The 18446-nt window shown below is 36.7% G+C and overlaps 1 protein-coding gene across 1 annotated transcript in view; it reads left to right on the forward strand.

The window, feature by feature from the left end:
- The window catches only part of sh3gl2.L (SH3-domain GRB2-like 2 L homeolog), a gene marked incomplete at its 5' end in the record, with an annotated part of 62301 nt that overhangs the window by 33241 nt on the left and 10614 nt on the right, over positions 1 to 18446 (forward strand). Inside the window, 2 exon segments of the mRNA NM_001095475.1 lie at positions 13452 to 13520; positions 18299 to 18371. Coding sequence (NP_001088944.1) covers positions 13452 to 13520; positions 18299 to 18371 — 142 coding nt within the window.

The following is an 18446-nucleotide window of genomic DNA, read 5'->3' on the forward strand; positions in this document are numbered from 1 at the left end:
AGCCTAGAAAGTTAAATAATTCAGAGTGAAAGAAGTCTTTATAAATGCCAGACACCTTTAGTGAATCCTGGCATCGTGTCCTCATCTCCTTATATTTTATTGTATATTTCTGTGTTGCTATAAGAAATACATTCTTAGCAAATCAACGAAAAAGCATAATTGCATGCAAACAGGTAATGTAATTGATTGCTATGGGTGATTAGACTTCCAAAAAACATTGCTCCTTTTATTATGTTACTCCAGCTTCAAACCTGTGGCAATCCAATGGCTGCTAAATACAGCTCCCCGTGTCCCCTACCTGGAATTCGACTAATGGTTCCAGATTTTCAAGTCTTCATGATCCATTTTACAGTCCATGTGCATGTATAATAGAATTCAGAAATACCATTTCTAGAAGTTGGTAGCAGAATACCCACCATCTTTTTCTGGTGGATGCTAGAGATGTCTATCACTGACCAATGTGCTAGTTTAAATTTAATTTCTTGTCTTCTGATAAGAGGACATTTCTTTGTTTTTTGAGAACTGCTCAGAGAAACATATGGGCTTATGTTTATTACAGAGCTGTATATATCTGCGTATTGTTGTTTATTTATATTGCTGCCAAAAGCTTCCCTTGAAATCAAGCACATAGCTTTGAAAAACAGTTTTTAATGAAGCAAGATTGACTCATATTCTAAAATCACCAGTAGGCCAGGCCATACACTTTTCATGAGGATACACAGAGATTTATAAATGCAATGCAGTGTGTAGCTTTTGGACATAACTCGGATATTATCCAGGAATGCAACATTTTCTCCCACAATTCCAGTGTTATTACAGCTTTGCATTGTGTTGTGGCTGCTAATTACCTTATACAGAGGCATGTTGCTATGAAACACTGTTTGAACCCTCTAATTACTGTCATGTTCAGGGTGATGGTAATTCCAGGGTTGTAAGAATTAAAAGGTGCACTTAAGCACTATTTACCAGAATATGCATGTGCATTTTTCCTTAGTTCTAGCATAAAGAAGTGCATGGAGCATGTTTGGGAGCGAGTATCTTTTTATACCCAGGCCCAAAACATAAACCTCTCCATTTCCCAACCCACACTAACTAGATGCCTTTCTTATATGTTACGTGTATTAATGGATAATGCAACATTTTTATTTTAGTAATAGTCTAAAGTTACAGGATATGCAGGTATGTGGTCTGTTATCCAGAAAGCTATAAATTACAGAAAGGCTGTCTTCCATAGACTCCATTTTAATAAAATTAAAATTTTTAAATGATTTCCCTTTTCTCTGTTATAATAAAACAGTACCTTGCACTTGATCCTAACTAAGATATAAATAATCCTTATTAAAGGCAAAACAATCATATTTGGTTTAAATTATTTTTTAGTAGACTTAAGGTATGGAGATCCAAATTACAGAAAGATTACGTTATCCAGAAAACCCCAGGTCCGAGCATTCTGGATCACAGATCCCATACCTGTATCTACTAAATGCTGCTTCCTGTGTAGGTAAAATTACTGTTTGACAGTTACTTCCGCTTTCTCTTCCTTTTCACATTTATTTCAATACCATTTTCTTGTCACTGTCATTTTGTCATATTATCCCCCCAGGCAGATCTACCTATCTGCAAACACTAAAAGTGCCATGAAATCAATTCTGTTGCCTTATTTAATTTCTGTATTGATCTGCGTTTGCTTTGAAGATTACAGAATGGATAACGCCTTGCCACAAGCCCTATTTCTAAACCCAATAAACTATAAATCTCTAGCAAATGAATAAGCAAATGAGATCTTTTTTATAAATAAAATCAAGGAAATATCTTTCATATCAGAGGGATGTTGTCTGTAAATTGTGTATATTTAAGATATGTGATCTACTCTTTAAAGGCATCTTTAAACCTTTTAATGTTAAGTCTGTCAATAAAATATTTGCAAATGTGACGGTGGAGATTCATGTAGTGCATTAAACATGAAGCCTTTCATGACTTTGTCCAGCTATCTCTAATCAGCACATCTGATATTTCTCATCTCCCAGCTCTGCTGTTGTGTGCCACGGCATTTATTTATACAGTCTTTACTCCTGGGAGAATTCCCAGTTCTTGCTTTATTGGTTTATTGTGTGCAGCTTTATTTCTAGTGATTTTCTCTGTGGCAAGTTCTTTGAATATTAAACAAGATTGCTGTAATGTATATTTTACTTGTAGTTCCAAAATATGTCTCATGTTTTCTGAATCCAGTAATTGCTTTGTTAATCAGTCTTGTGCCATTAGTAACTGATACATATTGGCTCCTTTTCAAAATAAAATGAATAAGATGGTTTTACTCCAGTCTGTATTAAAGGAGACATACAGCATAGCTACAAACCCATCCTAATATTTTAGACAATATTGAATAATATATGTTGCTGGTTTTGCTTGGGACTAAAAGTTGATATTATCTTTAATAAAAGAGCCCTTTATTGGAGCTCCCTAAATATTTGTTATGGTCTCTCTTTCAAATGAAGGGTGGGCGTGTCCTAACAGTCCCTGCCAGAAGGAGGGGGGAGAGCCAATCACAGATCTGCAGTCACACAAGCAAAGACAGGATTTGGTTCCCTATCAGGTCAGCCTAGCTGCTGGTTCCTATCCTACAGTGCAGTGTGCTGAGTGCTGCTGGCTTTCCTGCACAGCCTGGGAAACGAGGCAGAAGGAAGTGTAACAGATGGGCGGGACTAGTAGGGATTTTTGCATAATTTGTCTCCTTTAATAGTAACTGTACTACTCATGACTATACCATGTAACAAATACTATGGCTGTACAATATTGATTTTATCACTCAACATTTCACAGTCATTTCCTGCATTTGGCATGAGAATGCAACATGCATTCTACTTTCACCACAATTATGCTGTGGCCATTAAGGCTGGTTGCTGTGGGAAATTCGAACAGTAGGCAGGAGAAAGGCAGTGGCACCAAGCAGTACTACAGCATTGGACCAGGAGGATCTCCACATCAGCGGCCCAGACACCCCCCCCCAGGTCCCCTGCCCTTCCTCCGCCACCCCCATGGGCCATCCACCTCAGCTGCAACCCCCTTCCCACCAGCATGTTTCTTCTAATGGCACGCACAAACTCAGGCACCCGTGAGGAGCATGGTTTTTTTTTGGTGTCCCGTCACCAAGGAGCAATGAACACATATTGATGCAAACACCTTTGAAGAATGGGAGCTTTCACATTACTGACGACAGCCTAGTGGAACTGTTCTTGTGGTTGTAAATGACCCTTTTTAATTTGAATTATACCAACTGATTTTAGCAGATACTGTCCTTTTTCTATTTTAAACATATGGACAGGCAAACATGCATTTGACAATCTCCATACAGTATGACTCAATTTTTTTTTTCTTCATTCTTTTCAGTTCAGAGATGTATATAATTTCCTGGTTGGTTTCACGGTTAGTTCTGTGATGCATTTTTGGAGTTATTTGGATTTTATATGGAGCAGAAGCTATGTGCTGGGAACCTAGCAAATTGGGCCTTGGGAAGGTGTGCACGAGTTTAAGTACACTCATAAATCTTCTGCTCTGTAATGTTTCTTACAAATTTGTATTTGTGTTTGATTACATGGCACGGAAAACTTTGTGGGATGGTGTGTGTACTAAATTCCCGTATCGCTGCAGTCACAGTCCATTGAAAACTTAGGTGAAACGTCAGCAGGTGTACTTCTAGTCCTTTACAAACACTCTGTTTTGTAACAGTTGTATAAGGATCAGTGATTTACAACTGAAACATTGCATATGGCACACATCTTCAACACTGATTTTCCCACAATTATATTTTCACAGACCACAAGATTATCAGAAGAATTTCAGAAGAGTGCATTGGATATTTGTTTGGTAGTGAAGTGTGCAACAATTGTTTGCAATATTATTGGGACATTTGGTCTTAGTTGTAGATGTATGCATGAATTAAATGGAGGGCACTGCCACTATATTCATGTTATGTTTTAACTTGTTTAACAAATAACAGTTAAATAAAAGACACCTGCCAGCATCCAGTTTCCCAGATAAAAATGATGGATGGTTTAGTTGGATGTTTTCATAATGGATCTTTGTGAATTAAAGGTGTGGTTACAAACAGTCCCAAATATAAAATATGGAATGTTGATTCTTATGAGAGAATATAATAAGGCATACAATATACAGCTGTAAGGCTTTATTACTGTTCTATTACTTCATTTTGATGGTAACCGATTTTGCAATCCTTAGCTGTTATCTTGTAATTTACAAGATAATCGATTGTGTCCTGATTGTGTTGTCACAGCCATTCCGTAATTCGGAGCTTTCTGGATATCTGGTTTCCAGATAAGGGATTCTATACCTGTACATTTTTATAAGGGACAATTTTGAATGTTGTAACTAGTACTTGCTCTTTAGGTCTACTAGAAGAGATATTTGTTTAATCCATCAGGAGGATGATTTGTAGAAGGTCAACACTTTTATAAATTATTAATATATAAATATTATTATTTATATTATAAATATAATTATTTATAGGAACATAGAAAACATTTAAAAAAAGAATGATTAAAACATCCAGCATCACAAAGACAATATTAGCATCAATATCACATACATTTATTGAAATGTTTTGAAACTAAATAGATAGCCAGACAACTGACGCTTAAATAATGGTTTAGAACATCTTTCACTGCAAATACTTTTAATGATACAATATTTCTATTAAATGTTTTACTTTAAAAACTCTCCCCAGTGGGACAGTAAGGCATGATTTTTCTAGTTAGTTTAAGGGTTCTATCTTGTGTCAAACAGCATCAGCAACCCATCAGCAGGTAGTTTTAACTGATCTAATGTTGGAAAGCAAATATCTGATTGGTTAGCATGGTTACTATGTTTAGTACAACATAAATCTGGAACAAGTTTGCATCTGTTATTACATATTCTGAGTGACTGGCTTTTATTTCAGATGCAGTTTCTGGCATACAAACCTGCTCCTATTTCAAATCATGCCAGTTGTATGCCATATCATACCTACTTTCTTCTTTTCTTAGAATCATACCTTTAAATGTTTGCTCTAATATTTTCCCAATTTTTGTTTCATTGCCTTCACCTATTGCACTAATGCTCCCCTCCCCCAAAAAGTCTACACTTATAAGGTTTTGTGCCTACTCTCCCAAAGTCATATACTTTATTGATCCCATTCAGATCTTTTGCCTTTCACACTGCTGATTTTGGACTCGCTTTTTAAGATGATGTGCCATTTGTTGCGAATTATGTCATTTTAAGATCCAAAGGGCTTTGGTTCCTTTGTTTGTATTCTATTATCAAAAGTTTTTAAACACCTGCTTTTATAATTTGATGTAGAAATGCAACAAATTTATCCTTGTATTTTAAAATAAAATTTAGGAATATGTATAAGTCAGTCGAGAAATGTTTGTGACTTCAAAACAATATAGACCTAATTAAAAATCAAATATATTCTGGTGATATTTAAACTAACAGCATCAAGAAACAGGGAAGAACTTTGATTGTAAAAGGTTTGACAGACCTCAATCAACAACTAGATCACAGTACAAAAGGCTGACTGTACCAGATATCAAGCACACCCGAATGTGTACAGACATAAGAAAGTGTCTATTTCAACAGTGCAGAGAGGACTTTTTTGCCTCCTAGTGGAAATTCATTTTTTTTTTTAACATAGCCAATTTAACACCCCTGTGAAGTGTGAGGAAAATGTGAATCAGACCATTACTGAAACTCACTCTTTGATAAAAAAAAAAAGGTTAGGAACAGACTGACCAGAGAATGAAGAACACTAAAGTAAATGTTCTTGTTAAATTTTGTTTAAAAAGGACACTTTTCTGCTATCCTACAAAAGCTGAATTGAGGACCAAATAAAGAGTAAGTCAAATTGTCAAAAGTCAGCAATTATAGTAAATTAAAGTAACAGTTACAATAGAGAACAGAGATTTAAAAAAACCTTACTTTTTAAAAAATCTTAAGGTTTAAGCTGATTTCTTAAAAACCAACCTAAATATTATGGGACATGTATAGGATCTCTTATCCAGAGAGCTCCATATTCTAGGAAGGCATCTACCATAGAGTCTTTTTTTTAAGCAAATAATTCTAATTTTTAAAAATGATTTAATTTTTCTCTGTAATAAAAAAACATGTACTTGATTCAAACTACGATATAATTCATCCATATTGTAGGCAGAAAGATCCTTGTTTAATTGATTTTTGCAGATTTAAGGTATAATCTGAAAAATTGTGGAAATATCTCTTATCCGGAAAACCACAGATGCAGAGAATTCTAGATAATAGATCCTATACCTGTATTAACGTTCTTTAGATTTATCACAATTGTATTCCTTGAAGTGTTGTATGCTTATAAATTATATTATAAAAATGGGAAAAGTGGAAGAATCACATTCAAGGGACAAATTGTTCCTTTTTTTTTCTTTCTTCCATTTAAATAATTTCAGTTGTGTAACCCTGTAAAATGTATGCCATTACCCTACCCCTTAATAGAAAGTTGGCATTTTATAAAATGCTAATTCTTCTGAACAATAATCCTCTAAGAAATCTTCCACTATTGCTCAAACATAAAGACATAGAAATGTTATATTCTAAGTTATGTTTTATGCCTGGAAAAAGAGCAAAAATATCCCTTGCTAGGGTAGAAAATACAAACTTCCAGTGCCTCATTAACTATATATATATATATATATATATAACAAACAAGGGAAAGTTGTGCTCACCACTAGTTTTTAAAATCATTAGGCGGGGGGGCAATGAGGGTGTGACCACAAAAAACATAAAGACGAATACAAGATTCCTCTGCACTCAACCCATTATCAATATATTTAAGACAGCGACATTTTGTGCATACTGCTACTGAAAAATGCCTTACCCTTTAAACAAAACAGGGATTGTTTGTCCATATATTGCAATATATTTAAGCTGGCCAACTACGTCAAAGTCATCCCATATCTGGCCAGTCCTATGCTCAATTTTCATCTGATTCATTAAGAATTCTATGGTTTAATTATACATTTTATAAAAGGGACGAATACGTTTTACCTGCAACTTACTAGCTGCTTTCAAAGTAAAACTCCCAAACTTGGCTGCCCTTTTATTAGACACCAGTGGGATCACCTGACTATAGTTGGAGGGGGTGGAAGCTACAACATGGAGCTGGTCACTGCTCCTGTATAACTATAACAAACAAGGGAAAGTTGTGCTCACCACAGTTATGTATAGTTATACAGGAGCAGTGACCAGCTCCATGTTGTAGCTCCCACCCCCTCCAACTATACTCAGGTGATCCCACTGGTGTCTAATAAAAGGGCAGCAGGTAAAACGTATTCGTCCCTTTTATAAAATGTATAATTAAGCAATTGAATTCTTAATGAATCAGATGAAAATTGAGCATAGGACTGGCCAGATATGGGATGACTTTAACGTAGTTGGCCAGCTTAAATATATTGCAATATATGGACAAACAATCCCTGTTTTGTTTAAAGGGTAAGGCATTTTTCAGTAGCAGTATGCACAAAATGTCTATGTCTTAAATATATTGATAATGGGTTGAGTGCAGAGGAATCTTGTATTTGTCTATATATATATATATATATATATATATATATACAAAAACAAAAAATGCAGCTCATCCATGTGTTGCAATTAAAATCAGTCTGGTGCATGGGTGTGTGGCTTATATCATATACTGAACTAAACAAATTAACCCAGCACTATCATTATACAACTTTAAGGAACAATTGCAACACATGGATGAGCTGCATTTTTTGTTTTTGTATATTCTATAAAGGAAAGTGGCTTTCCCTTTAATGCTTGCTCTCCCAAACCCCGCCCCTCTAAACACAGTCCTACAGATTACTTAAAAGCCCATAATGCTGAATGTTTCTTTGGAAGAGGTCATGCCAAATAAAGAGAGAAGCAGGTATGGTCTTTCTCCTCCCAAAGAAAATACCCTTTTTCACTTAGGTAGGACTGATGCATGGACACTGCCTTGGCGGGGCGCATCAGCTTATGCATACTTTGTACAAACCATGTAACCAAAAGTGTCTCTTTTTGCCAAATTCAGATAAATTCTCTTTAATCCAATTGTTCCTTAAAGTTGTATAATGATAGTGCTGGGTTAATTTGTTTAGTTCAGTATATATATATATATATATATATATATATATATATATATATATATATATATATATATATATATATATATATATATATATAGGAATTGTTGTGTAAACCTTGGATAACTAAATTGAAGCAAACCTTAATTATAGAGAAATTGCCGAATTCATCATATAATTTTAATAGATCAGGATTCTGAGCAAGAAAGATAGAATAGGCTACAATTTATGTCAAACTGCATTCAGGTCAAGTTTATTGATAATAAAAACCAAATACTTTAGAAATACATTCTCAGAAGTTAATTTAAAAACACAATTTACAAAATAACTTTGCCCTTGAATTTGGATCCCATGCAACAATACAAATTATTTTCAATTTATTGCAATATCTCCTATTACATTTACATAACTCAAAATAAGATCAATCTCTAAAGTGTCAAAAACAAACTGTACACAGTATTCACTGTATTTTGCAGTTGGTCTAAATTGAAAAAAATCTTTAACTTCTCAGAGGCAAAAGCTACAATTTCATCATTCATTTCTAATGGCAGCGAGAAAATCTATATTTTTAGATTGGATTTCTCCTGACCCTCCTTCATCCTAGACAGTGTATAAACATATCAAAAGATTTATGTACTCAAGGAGCTATATCTTTCCAATTCAGTAATACTGGTAACAAATTGAAGTTTATAAGAAAACTGTAATTTTTTTCTGGCCATTTAGATAAATTAGAAAAGAATAAAAATGAAAAGCATTCTGTATAATACTAGCAGTCTGTATTCTTAAGTTACAGGCAATTAAGATGTTCAACATCCGTCTAAATCTTAAGTAGAAACTAGTGTACTGATATTTCACTTGTTATACATTTATTTTATTTTACTTTTATTTCAAATAATTTAAAGCTTTAGCCACATTTCTTTTACAAATATGAAATTTGATACTTAATTTTCTCTTTCATTTATTTTGATATGATTGCTACTTATATCTTCATTTACTGCTTTAACTGATTCCTGATGTTCTTCTGTGATTGCTGAAACTTCTGTTAGGGTAAGGACACGATGTGAGATTCAGGGAGATTTTGTCGCCCGCCGACCAATCGCCTCTATGATGAAAAAACGCCTGCGGCATGGCACTCGTTTTCCTAAGTCGCCCCGGGGTTGCCTCCTGTTTGTGGACTGAATTTAGATCCTAAAAGTCTGTCTCTAATGTGATGTCACTAAAAGAAGTGTTTCAGTTTCACAGTCTTCCAACTGTGAAGTTCTAGGTTTTTTTGCATTCTTGAATCAAACATTGCTAACATTCATTGCTAATGCCAATATATTTTTCTATATATGCAGGCCTTTGCTGTCCATTTTGAAATGCACCCTTGTAAATAAGGCCCTGAGTGTTTTACCTTGCCTTAAATGCAGTATCCACATGTTTATATTCCTTTATTGTCAATTAGTTCAGCTTATAGTCGAAAAGTATCCTAGAAGGAAGGTAGGCCCAAGGTTCAATTGTGACCACAAATCCCAGCCGGCTCCCACTTGTAACCCTCCAAGTCCGCAAATTTGTCACTGAAATAAAAAAGCCAGCGCCAAAGGCACGGGAGGCAGACAAACAAGCCAATAGGGTAATATTGTTCTACGTTGTTGCCACCTCTTATGTGAGGAACAGACCAATTGTTTCACCATATATGTGTTACCCTCATTTGCTATTGACCTCCACCAAAGAGTTAAAAAGACTTTCCTTAAAAACTTGTTTAGGTGGGTACTCACAAACAGGGAATATCAACTCGCACATAAATCATGAAGCGCTTCTCCTTGTATAAACTGTGAATCAACATGCAGCAGCAAATAGTGTAAAAATACCTTTTTAATATTCTTAAAAACAAAACTTAAAATGCACTCACATGGCAAAAGTTTATAAAAAGCATATCTATGCACCGTCCTCCTGGAGGCTCCCCCTGTATGTGCCCGTCCGCACAAAGAAAGTCCCAAGAGGGTCAGAAGTAACTTGGGAAGATGTGGTAGCGTTTCTTTGCGTTCGTTCCGCGTGTGCGATGCTGGGCGCCTTCCAGTGACGTCACCTGCCTTACGCGTTTCGTCTTGCGACTTCTTCAGAGGCTTGATTTCTGCTGCGCATGTGTGAATCTTTTATTCCGTCTCTCTATGCGTCACTTAGCGGTTCCTCCTCCTGGGTCTTCTGTTGCTATGGGGACGCGTCGTAGCCACACACCCTTCCCCTTTACACACAAAGGCTTTAGGCTGTACCAGGTTAAACACAAAACTCAGGAACCAGAGAGCGACGCGTCCCCAAAGCAACAGAAGACCCAGGAGGAGGAACCGCTAAGTGACGCATAGAGAGACGGAATAAAAGATTCACACATGCGCAGCAGAAATCAAGCCTCTGAAGAAGTCGCAAGACGAAACGCGTAAGGCAGGTGACGTCACTGGAAGGCGCCCAGCATCGCACACGAGGAACGAACGCAAAGAAACGCTACCACATCTTCCCAAGTTACTTCTGACCCTCTTGGGACTTTTTTTGTGCGGACGGGCACATACAGGGGGAGCCTCCAGGAGGACGGTGCATAGATATGCTTTTTATAAACTTTTGCCATGTGAGTGCATTTTAAGTTTTGTTTTTAAGAATATTAAAAAGATATTTTTACACTATTTGCTGCTGCATGTTGATTCACAGTTTATACAAGGAGAAGCGCTTCATGATTTTACGTGCGAGTTGATATTCCCTGTTTGTGAGTACCCACCTAAACAAGTTTTTAAGGAAAGTCTTTTTAACTCTTTGGTGGAGGTCAATAGCAAATGAGGGTAACACATATATGATGAAACAATTGGTCTGTTCCTCACATAAGAGGTGGCAACAACGTAGAACAATATTACCCTATTGGCTTGTTTGTCTGTCTCCCGTGCCTTTGGCGCTGGCTTTTTTATTTCTTCTTATATTCGGTTTCTAGTCGCAAAAGTGAATGCTTGTCTAGGCCAGAAATTATTACATTATCGAATAACTCATTGACATTAATGTATCAGTTATATAATAAGCCTTTATTTTAAACTCCGTTATTCAGCAAACCAGCATGGCATAATGGTGTTTCATCTAGTAATTTTATTATATGCTGAAATATTTTCTGCTAATACAGTCAATCGTTTCAAAGTACAAGAGCTTAAAGTAAATGACACCCTGGGGAATATGTAGACTGTTTTGTTTAGCTCTTTCAGTTTGATTTTGATACAATATAGTTGATGTGTAAAATGGAAATATACCTGTGAACAGACAGATTAACTACTGCCGAGGCCTGTCATTCAGATCCTGTTGGTTAGACAGCAACATCCTGTTGTCTAAGGGACATGAAAACAGGTTCCTCCTACCCCACTAGTCCTCATATTCCTCTGCATGCTTATTATAGAGGATCTGTGTGTATGGGAACATGGCATGGAACAACACAGATGGAAATGCTGAAATAAATTGATGTTGAAAGGTAGAATTTTGCTTGCCATAGATTTTTAGGCTGCTAATTTAGCTATATAAAAGGTTTGTTGTAGTTGATGCAAAAGCTTGTCCTTAGCTTTTTTAGTGCAGTACATGCTGGGATATTCAGAGCAGACTCATATTTAAAAGAGAACTTTTAACTTTATTGTCTTCCTTTAATCCAGTATTTTCTTTTCCCACTGCAAATGACTTTAGCATATTGTTTGGCAGTTAAAATCGTTGGGGAATGTTGGAATTCCTTAGAGCAAGTTTACTTTCCGACAGCTGACCAGTAAAGGATGTTTGTTTATCCATTGTTATGGACTTGTACAAGTGAACAAAACGTTTTTCTTTAATTACATAGAAACTTGCACGTGACCCCTTTCCCAACTTGGTACGACCATTTACTCAGACTTTTACATTTAGGAATAATTGCAGGAGGTAAAATGTAATGGTTGAAAGCGCTCACTGAGAAAAAACTGAAAGGTTTTAAGAATTATAACCATTAGAATATTTTATAAATATCCCTTATGGTTTAGTTCCCTTATTTATCTGGATCTAATTATTATTTTTCGTAAACAGTAGTGAAATAATGAATTCTGCTGGACATCAACATCGTTTGTTAGAGAATTTTCATGGGAATTTGAGTTGTAAATTTTCCCTAGTATTAATGTGGATCCCATTATATCGGCATAAATATAAGGCAGTTGATCTTTTAACCTAAATCTTTTATGCTCAGCCTATGATAGGCATGTTTTCACTTGTGTTGATAATTACACCTCTGGGGATTCCCAGAATTTGGGGGAGCAATTTCTGACAGTAATCTGCCTCTGGTTGTTAATGGGGTTGTTCACCTTTGAGTTCACTTTTAGTATGATCTAGAGCAGTGATCCCCAACCAGAAGCTCGTGAGCAACATATTGCTCTCCAACCTCTTGAATGTTGCTCTCAGTGGCCTCAAAGCAGGTGCTAGTGAGTTTCAGCCTCAGAGTGAGTAAAAGGGTAGGGCTCATTCATCAACACTGGGCAAATTTGCACCTGGGAAATAGCAATCCATAGCAACCCATCATTGATTAGCTTGTTTCAGCCATCTGCATGTAGAACAATAAAAACAAAAACTTGATTGGTTGCTATGGGTTACTGCCCAGGTAAAATTTGCCCCCTAATTAATGTGTGGGTATACTGACTGTACTTGTGGTTTTTTTTCCGCAACTGTTTTGCATCTGTTGAACCCATTTACATAATTTTTAGCAACTGTTAAAACTTGTGGCTAATGACTAAGTGGCTTATGAATAGTGATGGGCAAATTTATTCAGCAGGAGTGAATTCGCAGAAAATTTCTGAGTTTCTTCGCCAGCGACCATTAATGGACGCCCATCAATTTTTCGCCCGTTTTTCGAATTTCACGGGAAATTCGCAAATTTCAGGGTGAAGTGAAGTGGGAGAAATTTGGCCATCACTACTTATGAATATTTGGCTACCCTGCTTTAGCGTCTACCATGCCATATACTGGTATAACCACTGAATCGAATGTTGTGGTTGCACAAAGGTGTTTAGTTTATATATGTGTCCTACAGATCCTATCTGGATTTCTGAACATTACAGAATTTCTTTTTTTCATATAGGAGCAATCTGTATTTGCTTAAATAAAAGATGTTGAAAAATATTGCTTGCCTTTCCCTGGGCCTGTTGAATGATGCAAGTGTGTGTGTAAAATTCAATACAAGACTGCAGTGTTTAATATAATTTCCCCCACAAGATAATTCTTATAAGTGGTCCCTTTGGGGAGTTAGATTTTGTCTGGAAGCACCCGTACTGAATTCTTTTTCTCTCATTACAGAAAGTAAGTGAGAAAGTTGGAGGATCCGAGGGGACCAAACTAGATGAAGACTTCAAAGAAATGGAGAGGGTGAGTAGTTGCCACATGCACATTATTTGTACCGAAATCGGGATATACAGTACATGCAGCTTCTATCATTATAGCAAAACTTTTCTTTCACCTTGTGTAAATTATTTTCTCTGTCTCAGTGGGAACTGACATGTCCGCTATTTAATCCTCACTTGCAAGGCATGCTGGCTTTTGTAATGTAGCAGCAACTGCGCGGCTATAAAGCTTTACTGTTGCAAGGGAAAAACAACAAGACTTTTTATTACCATAGTTTTCACCTTAATACAGAGGAAGGAATCCACAAAAGTGTCAGTGCAAGTGCAGTTCTACAACTGTCAGTCGCCAAAATGTTTGACAAATTCAAGGCAGGGATTTAGTAGTAACATATAAAAGGTAAAAATGTGTCGTATTGCACAAACGTGACATAAACCAAATGCTGTTGCAACATTTTCCCACAACATTTTCATTGTGGTGACAAGATTGTGGCACAAAAAAAACTACAATGAAAATGTCATTGTTACAACAAATTCTCTCTTTGGACCATTAGTAAACATTGCACTTTTATTTTTTATTTACATTGAACTTTTTTTTTGTACCTTTATGAACCCCCTTCCATCTTTTATGAGTGTGCAAAGCTATTCTCAACCTTGAATTGCATAACAGAACCATTTAGAAAGCCTGGAATATAAATGTCTTAAAACCAGTCCTAGCAATTTCCCTAGCAAGCCTTGATTTGAATAAGACACTGGATTACGAATAGGAGAGGGCCTGAATAGAAAGATGAGTAATAAAAAGTAGCAATAAGAATACATTTCTAGCCATATAGAGCATTTGTTTTTAGACGGAGTCAGTGACCCCAATTTAAAAGCTGGGAAGAGTCAGAAGAAGATGGCAATTCATTTAAAAGAAACTATAAAAAATAAACAATGAAGACCAATTGAAAAGTTGCTTAGAATTGACCATTCTATAACATTCTAAAAGTTAACTTAAATGTGAACCACCCCTTTAATATGTGCAGTAAAGTGCTGCAAAAAAAATTTTTTTTAAAGCACCTCTCCACTGCAACATTACTTCTGATCCCCCTCCCTAACTCCAGGGAGAGCAGGTTCTTCTTGGGACCCCCACTATTGTGGGGTCTGCTGTACTTCAGTCATGCCTCAGGTTCCATAAATGCACTATATCCTAATAATGCAAATTAAGGGGTAGTTCACCTTAAAATAAAGATCTGCCAGGTGTAGACCATGGCCACTTTGTGACCATGCCCCTAAATGCCACACCCATTTTAAATGTTCAACTGTATGCCTCCGCATCAATCACTACAAATTAAGTAAATTCAACTGCCTCAGCTAACTTAAAATTCTAGTGTTTTCAGCCCGCCAGTTTAATTTAAGACTCATTATAAATTGTTTTGTTTATTAAAGCCACACTACTCATATCCCCTGTTGTGTATTTTCCCTCTGTTTGCTGCATTCTTGCATTGCCGGTTTCAAAACAAATCAAGCTCCTGCATTGTAATGAATCTATTGAACATTCTCATTATGATTCAGGCACAGTACTCGTGGAAGCCAGGCAATCATTACTCTCAAACTGCTATCAGCTGTGAATAAGAATTAGAACGCAGTTGCTGAAAAATTCTATTCCAACCTTGTATCAAGTCTGAGCTAAGTTTTATTAATTTACTTCTATAAATCTAATATTTTTTGAGCTTACTCAAATGGAATGCTGTTGTCTTTGTTATAGAAGAAATTTGCAAACTCTTTGGCTATCCGTGTCCTGACTAGCAATATTTTAGACCCCCTGGAATGCTTGACTACTAGTGTTTCTAGATATTTGCTGATATGAAAGTTTGTGGCCAACCAGGTTGGGAGAAAATGATAACTTTGTTCAAATTATTGATTTAAAAGATCAGAGCACAGTAATACTGAAACCACTGTACTTTTCCAATAGTGTTAATTACAGCCTGTAATTTAGGATATGCTATAATCTGTCATGTTTTATTAATCTACTGAAATTTTACAGTTCTTTCCTTGATATTTTTACAGTATTAGTGTAATTTCAGTGTTACAGATTGCCTGCCAAAAACTGTTGGTCCAGGGAGGTACAACTGCAATATATTGAGCATCGGACTGGGGGGTCCAGGTCCCACCGGGGCTGTTGCTTCTGGGGCCCCCATACCACCCAGCCCCCCTGCCCCAGGCACAACCCCTCTGCCCCCCAACCGCAACCAACCCCGTGCCCCCAGTGTATACCTTCCTCTTCTGATGGCTGCAATTAGTGCAGGGCCTTCAGGCGGGGAGCTAGTCTGCGCCAGCAGGGCCCACTGTGTTTTCCCTGTGTCCCACCGGTTCAGTTTGATCCTGCCTATGTTCACTGTTGTAAGAACACAATTTTGTATTAATTATGATCTTTATTTTAAGCAATATCAAAAATAAAAAACAAGTCAGTAACACATTTGTAATGTAAAAATCCAAAGCAAAATAAATAGTGCCAATGGAAAATAAGTAATGAAGAGTGTATAATAATAATAAGAGTGAATAAGTAATGAAGAGTTTCCCTCTGAACTAAGTGTGTGCTTCCAGGCATTGCATATGAAACATAATACATATTCAATGGGTGGATTTTGTCCTAACAAAATGAAGAATTTATTTTTGGTTATTTAGTGTGAATGTCCAAAAAAATACTATCTGTATATGCTCAATTACTAGGATGCACTGAATCCAGGTTTCGGCCGAATCCTTCTGCCCGGCCGAACCAAATCCTAATTTGCATATGCAAATCAGTGGATGGAAATCGCGTGACTTTTTGTTACAAAACAAGGAAGTAAAAACAGTTTTCCCCTTACCATCCCTTATTTGCATATGCAAATCAGGTCGGTATTCGACCGAATCTTTCACCAAGGATTCGCCAGAATCCATAATAGTGGATTTGGTGCATCCCTATCAATTACTGCTGAAAATAGAAATTGGGAGTTTATTTTTTATTAATGAGGGTCCTTATAACTTTCCATGGGTTTTCCATAGTTATCTTTCGGTGTCAGGGATATGAGGTTATTCTATTGGCTATGGTGCTATAAGTAAGTAGGGAGTGAATTATGTTACCCAGACATATACATTATTTTGCTTGGCCATGTGTTTAACAGTGATAATACCACCATATAGTTGTACGCTGTACAAGATGACTAGCTGGTTTCCTTCCAATGCAGTAAAACCAATTTTACACATGTAAATAATAATTTTTTTATGTTCTGAATAGAAACATGTAACAATTATTTGTGAGCTTGGCTTCTTTGGCCTCTCTCATGCATGTTATGTAGGAAAGCTAGTAGGAGTGTTAATTATACAATACTGTGATGGGAGGCAGTTAAATACCACACCATTGTAATTCTCAACAGGAGACATATGGTGGTGTCATCTGCATTTGTGGGCTGGTATCAGTGACGTAACTAGAGGGGGGCGGGCCCTGGCGCGGTACGCGCTGCTGGGCCCCCCGCCCCCCTCCATACACCCGGAACCGCCCGGGATTCGTGGCGCGTGAGCTGCCGGGGGGGCCCTGAGGGGGTGCGGGCCCTGGCCCAATCGCACTCCCTGCTCCCCCGGTAGTTACGCCACAGGCTGGTATTGATCAGTATCTACTACCTCGCTTCACAGTTATGTGAATTTATTGACAGTCTTTCTATATCCAGACCTTCAAAACTGTCACAGCTGTTGCAAGAAAGTCTATGTGTCAGTGTTGTGTTCCAACACTGACACATGAAAAAAAAACCCTATGAATAGTAGGCTGAATACTACAAATATCAACATATTACAGAAAAAAAACCTGAGGGACTAAAATGATTTTAGGGAGAAACTGGAAAGTGATGATTTGTTGGTCTCCAGTCTCCTATTTATCTCCCTAAATTCCCCATGGGTAGAATCACAACTCTTACAGCTGAAGAAATCAATGAACAAAACCAATCACGCTAATTGGCCCTATGTCTGCAAGAGATATTATCTCAAAAGCATGTAGCCATGTATTAACTGTAATGGGGCTGGTGTCCAACTTGTCATGTGCAATCGCAACTACTTCCATAAAAAAAGCAAGTGCAGTTGCCTGTCTGTTGTGGACGCAACTTGGAGCACAGCCGCTGTTATTCTGGAATTATGGATAAAAGATGCTGTACTATGGGTCAAAACCACAAAGGCCCATTTATTGAAGGTTGGATTTTAGTGGAATTAGAGCTATTTGAACCCCGATTAAACTATCTAGAATTTTTTGAGTTTTATAGAAATTTTAGAGAAAAAAAATATGATTCATGAAAAAAGGAAATCTGAATGTTTATAAATGAGCCCCACAGTAATTTGCTTCCTAAAACTGTGCTTTGCACACTGCACTTGACTTTGTAAATGACCCCTTTTGTTCTTTCTCCTTTTTAAAATTAGTTTTGTTTACTAAAGCAATTAAAATAAAATAGAGAAAAATGGTTGGATGCAGTCTTCTAAATCATTCACACTGGTTTCACAGTGATTATACATATGAAGGTGTAGAAGTTAATGTGTGAGTTCCTTTTTAAGGGTTACAGTTTTCCATGAAAAAATACATGCATCCAAAGTTCAAGTTATTGCACTGTTGGCATGTTTATATAAAGCTTTCAAGCATCAACAATAAATGTGTATCTTCATGTCTATCTTTCTCATTGTTTTTTCATCCGGTCCTTTTAGTTCTACTGCTGTGCCACTCTGAATGATGAATAATTTTTTTTTCTTTTCAAAATTCAATAATCTGTACTACCTGTAAATAAATTCTATGTTTCTCTCTACCAGAAAGTGGATGTAACCAGTAGGGCCGTCATGGAGATTATGACAAAAACAACAGAATATCTCCAGCCTAACCCAGGTAAGGGAAGTGACAAGTGCACATCAATTCCTTTTTTTTGTCATAGTTCTCCTGGGAAGACCAAAAAGCATATTG

The sequence above is a fragment of the Xenopus laevis genome, chromosome 1L, assembly GCF_017654675.1.
Source record: "Xenopus laevis strain J_2021 chromosome 1L, Xenopus_laevis_v10.1, whole genome shotgun sequence".
NCBI classification, from domain to species: Eukaryota; Metazoa; Chordata; class Amphibia; order Anura; family Pipidae; genus Xenopus; species Xenopus laevis.